The sequence below is a fragment of the Lepus europaeus genome, chromosome 1 (genome assembly GCF_033115175.1).
Source record: "Lepus europaeus isolate LE1 chromosome 1, mLepTim1.pri, whole genome shotgun sequence".
In the NCBI taxonomy this organism is placed as follows: domain Eukaryota; kingdom Metazoa; phylum Chordata; class Mammalia; order Lagomorpha; family Leporidae; genus Lepus; species Lepus europaeus.
The window spans coordinates 152,481,664-152,497,292 of record NC_084827.1 but is presented as its reverse complement, the minus strand read 5'-3'; the positions used below and the strand labels follow the sequence as shown (position 1 = coordinate 152,497,292).

The following is a 15,629-nucleotide window of genomic DNA, read 5'->3' as shown; positions in this document are numbered from 1 at the left end:
AATACTCCCTACCCCTTTCCAACCTTTGATATGTAAGCCTATAATTTCCAAAATCCTCCAACAGGGCCTGCTACACAAGGCTAGCTCCCCCTATTACACTCCAGTATTGGCAGTTAAAAAGCCTAGGGGGTCCTTCCATCTGATACAAAACTTCCACCTTATTAATGCAGTGATAGTACCCATACACCCAGTGGTCCCCAATCCATACACCCTCCTTTCCTCTGTCCCAGCATTTACATATCATTTCTCCATCCTGGATCTAAAAGATGCATTTTTTTATCATTCCTCTACATCCTAGCTCTTAGGATATATTTGCTTTCACCTGGACTGATCCTAACACCTGAATGTCTACTCAACTGACCTGGACCATACTCCCCCAGCGGTTCTGGAATAGCCCCACTCCTTTTGGTCACGCCTTGGCTGTACTGTTTTCTTTTTCTTCCAGCACTCCACTCTATCTGTTATACTAACAAACTGCCCTCAAGACAAACTATCTCAACAGCCCTACACTCAGAGTATCTTATTCTATCTCCCTCCTTTGTTTCATCCCAACATTTCTCCTCTATTATCATTTGTCAAACACAGTCTCTTCCTCTCTCACCAGCAGATACCAAATATCTTCAGCAACTCACTCCTTCTTATTTCATATGTCAAAAATACAAACCCTAACTCTAACCTCCATCCTCCACTCTTCCCCTCCCATCAAGCCAGAGGACACCTGCCAGCCTCTGACTGATTGACTTCACCCATATGCCCAGAGTGCAGCATTTTCAAAATCTCTTGGTACTGGTAGATGCCTTCTCTGGGTGAATTGAGGCCTTCCCAACTACTAACAAATGGGCACTAACAGTTTCCAACATCCTACTTCAGGAGATTATTCTCTGCTTCTGGATCCCCAGCTCTTTCCAGTCAGACAATGGCCCCGAATTTACATCCCAGGTAACATAGCTACTTATCAAGGCATTTAACATCCCAGTCATTTCCACATCCCTTACCTCCCTCAATCCTCAGAAAAAGTAGAAAGGGCAAATTGTACACTAGAAAATGCTCTGACTAAACTCTACCTTGAGCTCCACTTGGACTGAACTAAACTACTCATGTTGGCCCTGCTCTGTATGAGGGCCCTTCCAAAAAAAACCTCTCAATATTTTGCCTTTTAAACTGATGTACAGATGTCCCTTGGTTCTTCTGACTATAAACTCTCAATCCCGCCCCATTTACTTGCACCTCTCCTCAGATATCTCCAAACAGAGTTATGGAAATATTTGGATACCTACTGTCCAGCTCCAGGTCCAGCCACCTCAGACAGCTTACCTCCTATTACAGTGGGAGATGAGGTCTTCCTGCCTTCTTCACACCTCTCCTTGCCCTCTACTCCCACTAAACCACAGGCTAAATGGACCAGATCTTACCAGGTTATTTTCACTACTCCTACAGCAAGGTTACCCCATTGAGTCCACTTCACCCACCTTGAACATTCTCCTCCTCCTTACTATATAGTTACTTCCCCAGGGCCACTCACTGCCAAGTTTACTCAGAATCCAGTTCCATTACCAATGTACCCCGAAAACTCAGACCTTCCTGAACCTGCCTCTGAGAAATGGTGACCAGCTGGCCACTCAGCATTTCCAACCCCAGAGAAGTACTGATCCACTCTTATACCACCAACAACTTTTCTTACAACTTCTGTGGGAGAAATATCAAACACACTCTGGCTCCTTTCAGATATGGAAAACTTATACCTCCAGGGAACCCTCTCAGACTTCACTCCTTTTGAGATCTACTCTTTTCCGTACTTTCTCTTACTGTCTCACTCCCTCTTCTATACACCACAATGAATTCCCAAATAATTTCATCCCTTCTGCTCCTTTGTGTCTATCCTACATCTACACTAGCCCCAGGAACATGTTATACGTGGCAGTTTCATATTTACACCACATCCACTCCTGTTAAATTATTAAACTCAACCTTCTGCCCTATCATGGGCTGTGCAGACCCTATCGCTCTGTACTTTGATTTTACTCAGGCCTGCTCACATAATTGCATTGACTGGGCTCGATATCATTTTTCTCATTTTAGAGCTAAATCCATATTACCTCTGCCTAACTAAGGACAACACAGGATCATGTAACAATGCTTACTGGAAAAGGTACTCATCATGGTCCTGTAAGTACTTCTATACCAACCATGGATATGGCCTCCTGGGAAAACAATTCTATAAAGTCCTGCCCCCAAGAAAAACTTGCTCTAACTTAGAGGCCCCAGGTAGTCATAGACCACAATGCACAACCTCTTCTAGCCTTCACTATAACTGACCCCCACTTTCAGGCCTGGCAAGCTGGGGTTGAGAGATATAACACTTTGTATATAGGACATAACCTGCAAGATCACCATGGAACCATAAAAATTATCAGGGCCTACACTCAGCTCCCAACAGCTCCCATGGATGTGGTGGTTGATATGGTAAAGGAGTCCTCCAAACACCTGTCCCAGCTAATTAACCTGGCCAAACCTCCCTTAACATGGTTACAACTCATCAATCTGTCTCTCACCTTACTTTACCAACTACCCAATTCTACTTTACCCTCAGCCCTTTACCAACAGCAATGCTTTATACACACTCCTATTTGTGACTGTCCCATTGCAGTTACCCTACTTACTAATGTTCCTGCTTCTGCAAACTCTTGTACCCTCAGTCCTCAAAGAGTCATCAGCCATCTTCCTCCGCATTCTGGAGGACACAATGCAATGTGTTGGATTACCACCATACCAGAAAACCTAATGGGCTCTTGCCAGATAACATTCCTTGTGTTATCAATATAACTGTCATTTCCACAGCTTCCTTCTCTATCCCACCTGGAACTTCATTTCTCTGTAAATCATACCCTAAACACTTGTATCAACAGTTCTACACCTGGTCCATGGGTATTGGTGATCCCTTCCCCCCATCTAACATTTTATGACTACTCAGAGTTCCTTTTAAAGACAAATCCCTCTACCTGCAAGAAACGAGCAAGCTTTCTCCCAGTCTTGGTTGGTGTAAGCTTTGCAGCTTCCTTCTCTTCAGTGGTGGTCTCAGGAACTGCCCTAGGCCACAATGTTATGTGTATTAACCAGTTCCAAGAGCAACTCCAGCAACTTTGAGAGGTCATCAGGTCCACTGAAACTTCAGCAGACACCATCTGGGGACTCCAAAATCAGATCACCTCACTGGCAGATGTAGTGCTACAAAATAGACAAGCTCTGGACTTTATAACAGCTGAAAAAGGGGTAACTTGTGCTTTTCTGGGAGAACATTGTTTTTATTATGTTAATTAATTGGGCCAGGTAGAGCAAAATGTTAAAAAGCTCCGACAAACTGCCACATCTATTAAGCAGTCTGCCCTCGGATCCATAGAGTCTCTCCTCTCTTCTTCCCTATGGAGGCCCCTCACCACTTGGTTAATGCCACACCTAGGACCATTGGCTGCTATTCTCACCCTGGCTTTTATACTGCCTTGTCTATTTAAGTGTTTATAGGGGTGATAATGGAATGAACCAAAGCCTTCACCAACCATGCAGTCAACCAAATGCTACTACAGGGATATATTCAGCTCCCCACCCAGGAGATAAAGACTTGAGATGTCACACCACACCAGCAGAAAGTGACTCATCACCCCATGTAATCCCATGCAACACTTGCTTTATAAAAAAAAAAAAAAAAAAAAAAAAAAAAAAAAAAAGGAGAATGTTAGTGAAATGGTGCCATCTTATCTAAAAGTGCCATCTCAAGCCCTGAATGCCACCTTGGCCTCTTCAAGACCCAACCTGGCTTACTAGGAGTCAGGTGACCAATTGGCCCAACCGTAAGCAACAATCGTAAGCAACAATCCAACCCCCACTCTGGGATTCACTGTTCCCATTCCCTAACCCCCACATGTCTACAACAAGTTTTCTGACCCAGCTCCCCTTTTCTGCCTTCTCCCTCTGGCCTGTCAAGTTTCCCCCGTCAATAAATCCTTTCCCTCACTCCAGTGTGTTTTGTGGTGCCTTTCACCATTCTTAAAGAAAAAATTTAAATTACACATATTTTAATATTTAAAGCAAGAGGATCCTAGAAAAGAGAGATGCTTCATATTCATAAAAGGTTTAATTCACCAAAAATATGACATTTCAAAACTGTATATATAATGAATAATTTATTTTCAAAATAGATAAAGCAAAAAATAAATTTTCCAATGGGAAGTTGAAAAATTCACCATCATGATAGGAGAATATTTTTAAAGTTTATTTAAGGTATAAAAATTTCACATGTTCACAAATTCAGGAACATGGTGATACTTTCTACCCCACCCTCCTTTCCACCTGTAAGAGACTTTAAGATATATATCCCAGGAAAGAATATTTTAAGCACAAAAAAAATCATTATGAGTACACTGTATATGAACCACAAAACTAATAAGTCTAATCTAGTTGGCATTATAAAATACTGTCCTCATATATTCCTTGGAAGACAAAATGAATATTTATCAAAATTGACTATAATATAAGCCATTTTTGATATTTTAAAACTATGAGTATCATGTGGATCACATTCTCTGATTGTAATCAATTGATAAATCAATCACAATGTTTTTAATATTTGGAGAATACCATGAAGCAGATATCAAACTGCATATTTTATTTCAGGGATACAGAATTTAAAACAATGTCTGCTGCATTTAGCTTATTGAGAATGTAGGGAGTTCAGTAAATGCTAACGCACTTCCATTTGAATTTGGAAATAACTGAGAAATCATATAAAGAGTCAGGCTGATGGGGATAAAATTATCATTTCATTAACAAAACGGTTTTTTGGAGAACATGACTTAGTGTGTATAAATGGGCTCACTTAATTGCTCCTCTGAATTGGACTTACTAGCTAAAGCTGCAGGCAATATTCACAGAGCCCACCCTTCCAAGGACTAACCAGTATGCATGCTCTCTACAAGCAGACGGATCCCAAAGAGTGGCCTGAGGACAAGACTGATGTATACATGCCCAGTTGCTATTCCCAAACTCACTGGAGAGTCAATTCTTCCATTGCAAGGGCAAATCAAGGCGGTAAAGAGATGAAAAAGGCATTTTGTGATTTGAGTATTGTTCATAACATTTGTGTATATTCCTGTGGAATAGTGATCTTTCTACTTTTTACTTGTAGAATTCCTTATTTAGAGGAGCAGTAAGCCTGTGATTATAAAGTGAATTGAAAGTATATTATGAAAAAAGAAAAGGAAGGAAGGAAGGAAGGAAGGAAGGAAGGAAGGAAGGAAGGAAGGAAGGAAGGAAGGAGGAAAGTAAGTATCATTATATTCTTAGAATCATAACTATGAAATACATGAAATCTGTTCTCTCTATATTAGTAAATAAAAATGTGAAATTTAAAAAAGAGATGAAAAGAGTGTTATTCTGCGACACATCCTTCTTCAAGGAAACATGGACTGACAGATAAGGATGTCCCTAACAGGAAACAAGGAGGAAAGAGTGCTATCCCTGGGAGGATTGAGACAAGGGACACAAAGGAACACATGTTTCTTAGCGTCTTTACCTCCCTCCTGGGTCTGAGCAGTGATGTTGAGTTCGCATTGTACTTTGGCTTTCAGCATAAGCACAATCTGCTCCTCGATAGTAATGGTGCCAGAGGAATCCAGCTGCAGAAATGAACAAAACACACACACCCCCATCATCATGTTTTAAAGTCATGATAAAAGCATTCATTATTTCAGCTTCTAATATAATTTAAAACAAACTTTGATATGAGACTTTCTGAAACAGTTCTTTATATGAGTTAAAATTCCATTTCCATCAATGTATAAGATTTTAGAATAAACATTCTTCCACTAGATCAGTGTAAAGAAAAAAAGTTCCATGCCATAATTGTGAATAAATTTTAATATAATTATTTAAGATAATTATAAAAAATAAACTTTGAAAAGTCTCTGGAAGGTTATGAAGACCCAATATTTTATTAATTAAAAATAAATCAGTTAAATAGAGAAATGGACTAAAAGACTAAATTTGACTCTACCAAAAACTACCAGTTAAACCTAGAAAAAATTATTCAATATCTTTGAGCTTTGGTTTCTTCATCTATGAGATAGATGACTTACTTCAGAGTCTAGTTATTTCTATGCCTAAATACTGAGACTCAACAATGATAAGATATGCACCAATATATCCATTATCCATTCCATCATTAGTTAAACGCTTTATATGAAAATCAAAGTGCTGGACATTATAGTAAGGAGCTTTCATTTTCAGATATTTTGTGTAGTACATTTTCTTCAAGTTAACAAAAATCTCAGGAGGAAACTCATATCAGAAAGTATCAGAACTACTATGGATGCAGTCCAGGGATGGTAACTGAAGAAACCATACTGTCACAGTAATTTGAACTTTCCTTTATACAGGAATCTGCCCTGAAAATCAAAGGTTTCTCAAAGTATTCTCAGAAAGCCACTATTATACAAACTTGTATGATAGCATTTAATAAGACCTCAGCATATACATGCTTCTTTGTATTGGACACCTTTCACTAGTTATCTCAATACTCATTCCCACCCTGAATCATGCTCTGACATATGGCAAAGGAATAATAAATACTTGAGTGAAGACTTCTAGATTTAGTGCTTTTGGTTTCTCTTAATAATTTACTACTGGAGAAGATGGCCTAAGTCCTTGGGCCCCTGCACCCTGGTAGGAGACCTGGAAGAAGCTCCTGGCTCCTGGCTTCGAATCAGCACAGCTCCAGCCATTACAGCCAATTGGGAGTGAACCATTGGATGGAAGACCTCTCTCTCTCTCCCTCTCTCTCTTCTCTCTTTCTCTCTCTCTGCCTCTCCTTTCTGTGTAACTCTTTCAAATAAATGAATAAAAAGAAATAATAAATGTTTGAGTAGATGGAAATGCTAATCGTCCTGATACGATTATTGTACATTATGTACATGTGTCAAATTACCTACAAATATATAAAAATATTATGTGTCAAAATGTAAAAAAATCTTATTTCTGAAATTTATGGATTTCTTATTTTCTAACATATAGCATAAATAATAACCTCAGGTGTGTTAGAAATTTCTGGGCCATATTCACATTTCAATGCTCACATTTATTTTAATAATTTTTAGGAAAGGAGAATAAAAAAAATAGAATCATATAGTAGTTCACTCCCAAAATGCTCAAGAGCCAGGAATTCAATCCAGGATTCCCATGCGAGTTGCAAGGACTCAACCACTTGAGCCATCACCACTGCCTTAGCAGGAAGCTGGGATTGAGAATAGACCCAGGACTGGAATCCAGACACTGATATGGGACACGGTTGTCCCAACCAATGTCTTAGCTGCTGTACCAAACACCCACCCCAAAAACTAACTTTTGCATTGGAATACGTAACAGAATTTTAGTTATCAGGATAACACAACACAAATTCTGAGGTATAAGAAGTTATGCTGAAAGTGAGCCATGAAATTTCACATATCAAAAAGAGAATGAAATAGAAATGGACAAGTCATCCAAGTTGGTAAAGCAGGAAAAAATTACTCCCTTATATTCATTCCCTTAGAACCATGAAAGTTTCCACCCTCCTCCCTTTTTTTTTAACTTCAGTTAAATAACTGATTTCTTTTAATTCAATCCACAACACCACTGGGTGAGTTGTAACCAAGTTTCAGAACTATAAATTTGATTCCAAGAAATTTGACTTTAATCATCAAATGAACATTTCAAATCACCCCTTGTATAATTTTTACTGGCAAATACTAATTTTTGTTTCCTTTTGTGCTCATACAGGTTCTCATTGGAATAACCTTTTCAGGAATAGAAATGGTAGCTTCTAAAGATACTTTTTTCAAAAATATGACCTTTTGTTTAGAATGGGATAATTAATGGACTGTTAAATTGACCCTTAGTCATCTCCAATGACAGCAAAAATGTTTAATGTCTTCTAGATTTATTTCTCTTATCTCTTTGTTTCATATTCAAGTATTTTTACCTTAGAGTGACATTAAATGATAATGTACTTAAAAACAGAATATCAGTTTTCATATTCAATGTTTATTACTCAAAAATCAATCATTGTATCCAAAAAATGTTACATTTAGAAAAATAGATATTATCAATTTTTCCTGGGCATCATTTATTGTTTGAAATAAAATATTGAAATCCAGTCTCACATACTTGATAAGTAAAAGAAGTCAAAATATTAAAATGTGTATTTTATTAATATTCTTTAAAGTTGTCATTATAGATAACAATTGTTAACATCAGGATATGCAAATTGTTACAGCTTGCAAGCTGACAAAGAAAAAAAGGCACAAATTAAATTATAGAAATGGGAAACAGATTAGCAATTGTGAAGGGTAGAGGAGTGGTAGGGAGTGGAAAGCAAGAGGATGTGGCTATGAAAGAACAACAGTCAGCATCCTTTAGTCAAGGAGAGGTACTGGCTGGTGACTGTATCACAGTGTCAATATCCTGGTTGTGAAATCTTTCTCTAGTGCTGTAAGGTGTTACCACTAGGGGACACTGGATAAATAATACACAAGTTGTCTGTTATTTCTTCCAACTGCATGTGAATTTACAGTGATCACAAAAAATATCATTTAAAAAAAAGCAGCAGTCTGTCCTAACTTAAAAACATAATACATTTTTTTTTTGACAGGCAGAGTGGCCAGTGAGAGAGAGAGAGACAGAGAAAAAGGTCTTCCTTTTACCGTTGGTTCACCCTCCAATGGCCGCCACGGGCGGCGCACCACGCTGATCAGATGGCAGGAGCCAGGTGCTTATCCTATTCTCCCATGGGGTGCAGGGCCCAAGCACTTGGGCCATCCTTCACTGCACTCCCTGGCCACAGCAGAGAGCTGGCCTGGAAGAGGGGCAACTGGGACAGAATCCAGCACCCTGACCGGGACTAGAACCCGGCGTGCCAGCGCCGCAAGGCAGAGGATTAGCCTTTTGAGCCGTGGCGCCGGCTAAAAACATAACTCATTTTAAAATTACTTCAGTAAATGAAAATTTGCAACAAGGTGACTGTAAAAAACTAGATATATGAAAATGTTCTGCCATTAGTTTATCAATTTATAAAGATAATTCCTTCAAAAAGTGAATATTTGTACAATAAACTTCAGTTTAATTGGAAAGCAGTAAAAGAAAATTTTATTTATTTATTTATATAAAAGCAGATTACATGTTTTTCATATATACAGATTTATGATCATATGATACCTCCCACCCTCCTTTACTCCCACCTTCCCTCCTCCTTTATTTTTCTTTCAATTCTTGTGATCACATACTTTCAACTTACTTTGTAATCACAAGCTTAATCCTCTGCTAAATAAAGAATTCAACAAGTATTAACTAGAAAAAAAATTATTGTTCCTCAGAAGGAACAAGGGCTATAAACAATAATCAAATCTCAATATGTCAATTTCACCCATGCACATTTCTTTTTTAAAGGCACTCTGTGTATTATTTTATGGCTGACCAGTATTCCATCATGTATATATGCCACATTTTCTCTATCCAGTCATCTATGGATGAACATCTGTGGATTTTTTTTAATATTTATTTATTTATTTATCTGAGAGGTAGATTACAGACAGTGAGAGAGAGAGAGAGAGACAGAGAGAAAGGTCTTCCTTCCGTTGGTTCACTCCCCAAATGGCTGCAATTGTCGGAGCTATGCTGATCCGAAGCCGGGAGCCAGGTGCCTCTTCCTCATCTCCCATGAGATGCACCATGAGAGTGCAGGGGCCCAAGCACTTGGGACATCTTCCACGGCTTTTCCCAAGCCACAGCAGAGAGCTGGACTGGAAGAGGAGCAACTGGGATTAGAACTGGGTACCCACATGGGATGCTGGCACTGCAGGCAGAGGATTAACCTACTGTGCCATGGTGCCGGTCCCAACATCTGTGTTGATTCCATAACTAACCTATTATGAACTGAGCTACTATAAACAGGGGGTGGTACAGATAATTCTTTCACATGCTGATTTCATGTCCTTTGGATAAATCCCCAGGAGTGGGATGGCTGGATCATATGATAGATCTATTTTCAGATTTCTGAGGAATATCTATACTATATTTCATAACAGTTATACTAGTTTATATTCCTACCAACAATGTATCAGGATACTTTTTTGTCCACATAATTGGAGCATCTGCTATCTTTGATTTTTGGGTGATAGCCAATCTAACCAGGGTAGGTAAAAACTCACTGTGGTTTTGACTTGCATTTCCCTGATGTCTAGTGATCCTGAGCATCTTTTCATGTGAAAATTAGGCATTTGTATTTCAGCATTTGAAAAATGCCTGTTTATATCCTTATCCCATTCCTTAACAGAATTGATTGCTTTGTTGTTTGTCTATTTCTTTGCTTTCATTGCTTGTGCTTCTGAGGTCTTTTCCAGTTAGTCTTTTTTTTTTTCCAATTAGTCTTTGCCTCTATCAATGTCTTTCCCTGCGATGGCTTTTCTCTTTGGACTATGCCTTTGTGACTTGGTGGAGTGTCTGCTCTTTCAGTGAATACCCAGAGGCATGTGCTAAGTGTGGTCAGGGAGCTCTGCTCAGTGTTCCAGGGTGAGGGGAGTGTCCAAGGAGACACCCAAGTTAGGCATGGTATATCTCTTTTTTTTTTAAGCAAAGGGGAGGTTTGTTCTGCTCTGTTGGTGTATTCTCATGCTCATCTCCTCTCCTCAAAGGAGAGCAATGCCTGGGTGCTAGCCCCAATGGGTACAATAATTGTCTGTGCCACCACAAGAACCACAAAGGATCCATGCAGTCCTCAATGTAATTCCAGATCCTGCAGCAATGACCTTCACCAGGGAATCAGGGAGCCCTGGGTATGTGGAGTCACCATACTATCTTTCCAAAGTCACAGCCACACGCTGTGCCCTCCCACACAGCCACAGTGTTTTCACAGTCCCAGCACACAAGGCTCCCACAGTCATTAGCACCCAGACTCCTGTTGATTCTCTCAGCCAGACTCAAGTATCTCTTCTAGGTTAGTCACTGGGCATGTGGGTGCAAGCTGGTGCAGCTGTTATGTATGTCCAAAATGGCGCTTGCCCTCTCTCAGCTAGTCACAGGATGCCAGTGCCGGGTGATCGTGAAGAGAGAAACATATCCTCTTTTTTTCCCTCGAGGTTGGCAGGTACACTCTCATTTTTCTTGATCATTTTAAAGAATCAACTCTGGGACCGGCACTGTGGCACAGTGGGTTAATGCCCTGGCCTGAAGCACTGGCATCACATAAGGGCACTGGTTCAAGCCCCAACTGCTCCACTTCCTATCCAGCTCTCTGCTATGGCCTGGGAAAGCAGTAGAAGATGGCCTAAGTTCTTGGGCCCCTGCACTTGTATGGGAGACTTGGAAGAGGCTCCTGGCTCCTGGCTTCGGATCAGCGCAGCTCTGGCCAGTGCGGATAATTGGAGAGTGAACCATCAGATGAAAGATCTCTCCCTCCCTCTCTCTCTCTCTCTCTCCCTCCCTCCCTCCCTCCCTCTCCTCTCTCTGTGTAACTCTGACTCTCAAATAAATAAATAAATCTTAAAAAAAAAAAGAATCAACTCTTTAATGAACAAGAATTCTGTGTTCCTGTTTCAATTTCAATGATTTCTCCTCTTATGTTTAAGGTGTTCTTTCTATTTGCTGTGGTTTTATTTTAGTGTCTTTTTCTAGGTTCCTAATGTGGGAGAGTGAGGTTTTCTTTTTTTTCTAGTGGATATAATTAGCACTAGAAATTATTCTTAGTAATGGTTTAGCTATATTCCACAAAATTTAATGTGTTCTATTTTCATTCACTTCGATGCATTTTCTATTTCTTTTGAGGTTTCTTTATTGACTCATTAATTATTTATATGTACATTTACTTTCTAAATATCTGGATAGTTCATGTTATCTTTCTGTTATTGATTTCCAATTTGATTACAATATAGTTTGTGAATACATTCTTTAAAAAAAAAAGTATTTATTTATCTGACAGCCAGAGTTACATAGAGAGAGGAGAGTAGAGAGAGAGAGAGGTCTTCCATCCACTGGCTCACTCCCCAGTTGGTCACAACTGGCAGAGCTGTGCCAATCTGAAGCCAGGAGCCAGGAGCTTTTCTGGGTCTCTCACACAGGTGCAGGGGCCCAAGGACTTAGGTCATCTTCTACTGCTTTCCCAGGCCATATCAGAGAGCTGGATAGGAAGTGGAGCAGCTGGGAGGGACTCAAACCATGCCTGTATGGGATGCCAGCACTGCAGGCTGCAGCTTTACCCACTACGCCACAGCGCTGGCCCCATCTGTGAATACATTCTGTGACTGTGACTTCAGTTTTTAAAAAATCGCTGAGATTTGTTTCATGACTCAGGATATGGTCTACTTCAGTGTGTGTTCTCTGTGTTCTTTAAAGGCAGTATATTCTACAGTGTTGGGTGAAGGCTTCTGTAAATGTCTGTTAGATCGCCTATTGGTGATGGCATTGTTGAGTTCTTTGTGTTAACTGATTTTTCTTCTAATTGTGTTGACATTTCCTATAAATATGGACTTGCCAATTTTGTTTTTTAGTTCTATCAGTTTTTGCTTCACATATCTTGCAACCCTGTTTTTTGATACACGCACATTGAAGATCATTTTTGTCTTCTTGATGAAGTGAACTTTTATCATAACATAATGTTGATTTGGTCTTTGCTCTGAAGTCTACTTTATATGATATTAATATAGTCAGGGAAATGGAGGTGTCACCTTGTTCCTGTGCAGTTTAAGTGAAATTGTTACAATATTCATATATTCTACTCCAGGTAAACATGAATTTGTAAATCAAATATATTTAACAAATGTCACATTTTCACTATTGTGTGGAATACAGAGAAAATATAAAAACTGTGTGGATGTCATATTGTTTAGAATGTACTTATAAACATTATCTTCATATAACTCAACTATCGAATGATAAAATGCCCTTCTTTTCTCATTATATGATCACTGTCATGAATCTCACATTATGTGATACTAACATATCCTTGTTTTCTAGAAAAAGTAGTAGATATGTGTGTATACTTAATATCTACCTAAGAAGCAAATTTGGCAAAATGTTAAAAACCATTAAATCTTAAATTTAAAAATTACTGCTCTAATCTAGAAGATAATTTAAAAAATGGAGAGCACAGTCTCAGGGAAGAGTTAGGGAGAAAACGGCAGAGGAAACTCCATGCAAATTAGAAGGATGCTGTGGACTCATGTGGCGGGCATGGACACACACAACTCAGGGCCCCAGCAGCCAAAGCCTCAGCATCAGCTTTGGAGAGTCAAGTGAGACCAGACTGTAGCAGCCCAAGCCACTGGAGATAAAGCTGCAGGAAGAAGTTGGTATTAGTCCAACTTAGAAAACTGTGGGGAATAGTGTACCTGCCAACCTAGAGGGGAAAAGGGGGTGGGCCATGTTTCTCTCTCTGCAACCCACCAGCATCCTATAACTAGCCGAGAAACAGCAGGTGTCCAGCCTGTGTCCAGGTATCAAGCAACCAACCAAGAGCCTACATGGTCGGTGCTCCCTGAATCCCTGGTGAGGGTCATTGCTGTGGGATCCAGACTCACAGCAACAAATGCACAGATGTTTGTGTCGTTCTTGTGGCAATGTGCATGAATATTGTAACCACTGGAGCTAGCACCCAGGCATTGGTCTGCTCTGAGGAGAGGAGGTAAGAGTGAAAATACACCAACAAACCAAAACAAATCTCCCCTCTGATAAGAAAATAAATAAATATAAGTGATGATATTTAAAAAAATAAGCTATTGCCCTGGGGAAAATATTATTGAATCATCTAATGTTAATTAAACCACCAACCATGAATGTACTTACCTTTTTCATCTGTTTTTATAATTCAACATAAAATATTAAAAACAAATAAAATGCACAGCATATATGTGTGTACACATACACACACACACAAATATAAAAGTATCTCATTCTCAAGTTTATAAATCTTTCTCAAAATGACCTCTAACTCAATCTAAAAGCCAGATTACCATGATCCTGTTCACACAAGAAGCAAATTCAAAATTGTTTAAGTACAAATAAAAATATTTGTAGTGTGGCTCACAAACAGTTAAACAACAACATTAGGAATGTGATCACGTTGAGTTGTCATTCTTCAAACCAGTTTCTCAACCTTCTCTCTTTCACTTGAACTACATGTGTATTTATTATAGATTTATGTATTTTAGAAACAAATAATGGTCAGTTTCCAAGAGTCATGAATGATTGTAGGAATGCAGAATAGATTAGTGGCTGTCAGTTGTTGGGCAGGAGATGGGGAAAGAACGTGGTTGTATCTATAAAAGAGTAGTAGAAGGGATGTCTGTATTGGAACAGTTTTGTGTCTTCACTGTGTTGTTGACCACATGCAACTACATTGTAATACAATTACAGAAAACTAAACACATCACACACACAAATGAGTACAAATAAAACTGGAATCCAGAAAAGGTAGGTGGACTACATCAATGCCAATGCACTGTTTATGATACTGTACTATAGTTATGAAAGATGCTACCACTGGGAGAAACCGAGTGAAGAGTATGCAGTATCTGTGTATTATTTCTTACATTAGATGTGACTCTATTGTCATCTCAAAATGAACAATTGTTTTAAATCATTTTATAAAGTGTTTAATGAATTGTCTAGCTTAATTACTAAAATCAAGAGGAACATCAAGCAAATTTTAGATTACACATATATTAAGTGCAATATAGTTTATTATTTTGAGCTAAAATAAGGTTAAATATATTAGACCACTTGCCAGAAAAAACTGAGTGAAAAAGAAATTATGCATTCAAAAAGTTACTCATAATGTATAGGTTTCTAGAAATGTAATAAATTCCCTTAATCTTTCTTTGCTAAGTACAAGGCACCTTCAAAATTTTATGGACAATGGTCTTTATGTTTTAACTTCAATATTCCACAAAGGAAAATTTTGAATTAACTTACATTTTATTTATTTAATCATTTATTTAGTATTTCTTTCAAATCTTGATGAAGTTTTCTTTATTTTTCACATAGGTTCTATGCAATTCTTATGTTTTTTTTTTGTTTGTTTTGTTTTTTTGGATAGGCAGAGTTAGATAGTGAGAGAGAGACAGCAAGAAAGGTCTTCCTTTTTCCATTGGTTCACCCCCAAAATGGCCGCTACAGCCGGCACACTGCAGCCACCGCGCTACACCAATCCAAAGCCAGGAGCCAGGTGCTTCCTCCTGTTCTCCCATGCGGGTGCAGGGGCCCAAGCACTTGGGCCATCCACCATTGCCTTCCAGGGCCATAGCAGAGAGCTGGACTGGAAGAGGAGAAACCAGGACAGAATCCGGTGCCCCAACCGGGACTAGAACCTGGGGTGCTGGCACCACAGGCAGTGGCACCGGCCACTAGTGAGCCATGGCACCGGCCATTTCTTAGGTTCTTTTTTGGTTATTTTATTTTTAAATGCTGTTAGTAATAAATATTTTATCATGCTTTATAAATGGTAGGTTTTTATACATAAACAAATTATATTTTAATATTTTATATTTTTTATTTATTTGACAATAGAGTGATAGACAGTGAGAGAGACAGACAGAGAGAAAGGTCTTCTTTCT

General features: G+C 38.9%; 1 protein-coding gene across 1 annotated transcript in view; it reads right to left on the bottom strand.

The window, feature by feature from the left end:
• Positions 1–15,629, bottom strand: part of PTH2R (parathyroid hormone 2 receptor) — a 138,465-nt gene that overhangs the window by 93,972 nt on the left and 28,864 nt on the right. Inside the window, exon 3 of the mRNA XM_062196966.1 lies at positions 5,567–5,669. Within this exon, the coding sequence (XP_062052950.1) occupies positions 5,567–5,669 (103 nt within the window). The remainder of the gene's footprint in view (positions 1–5,566; positions 5,670–15,629) is intronic.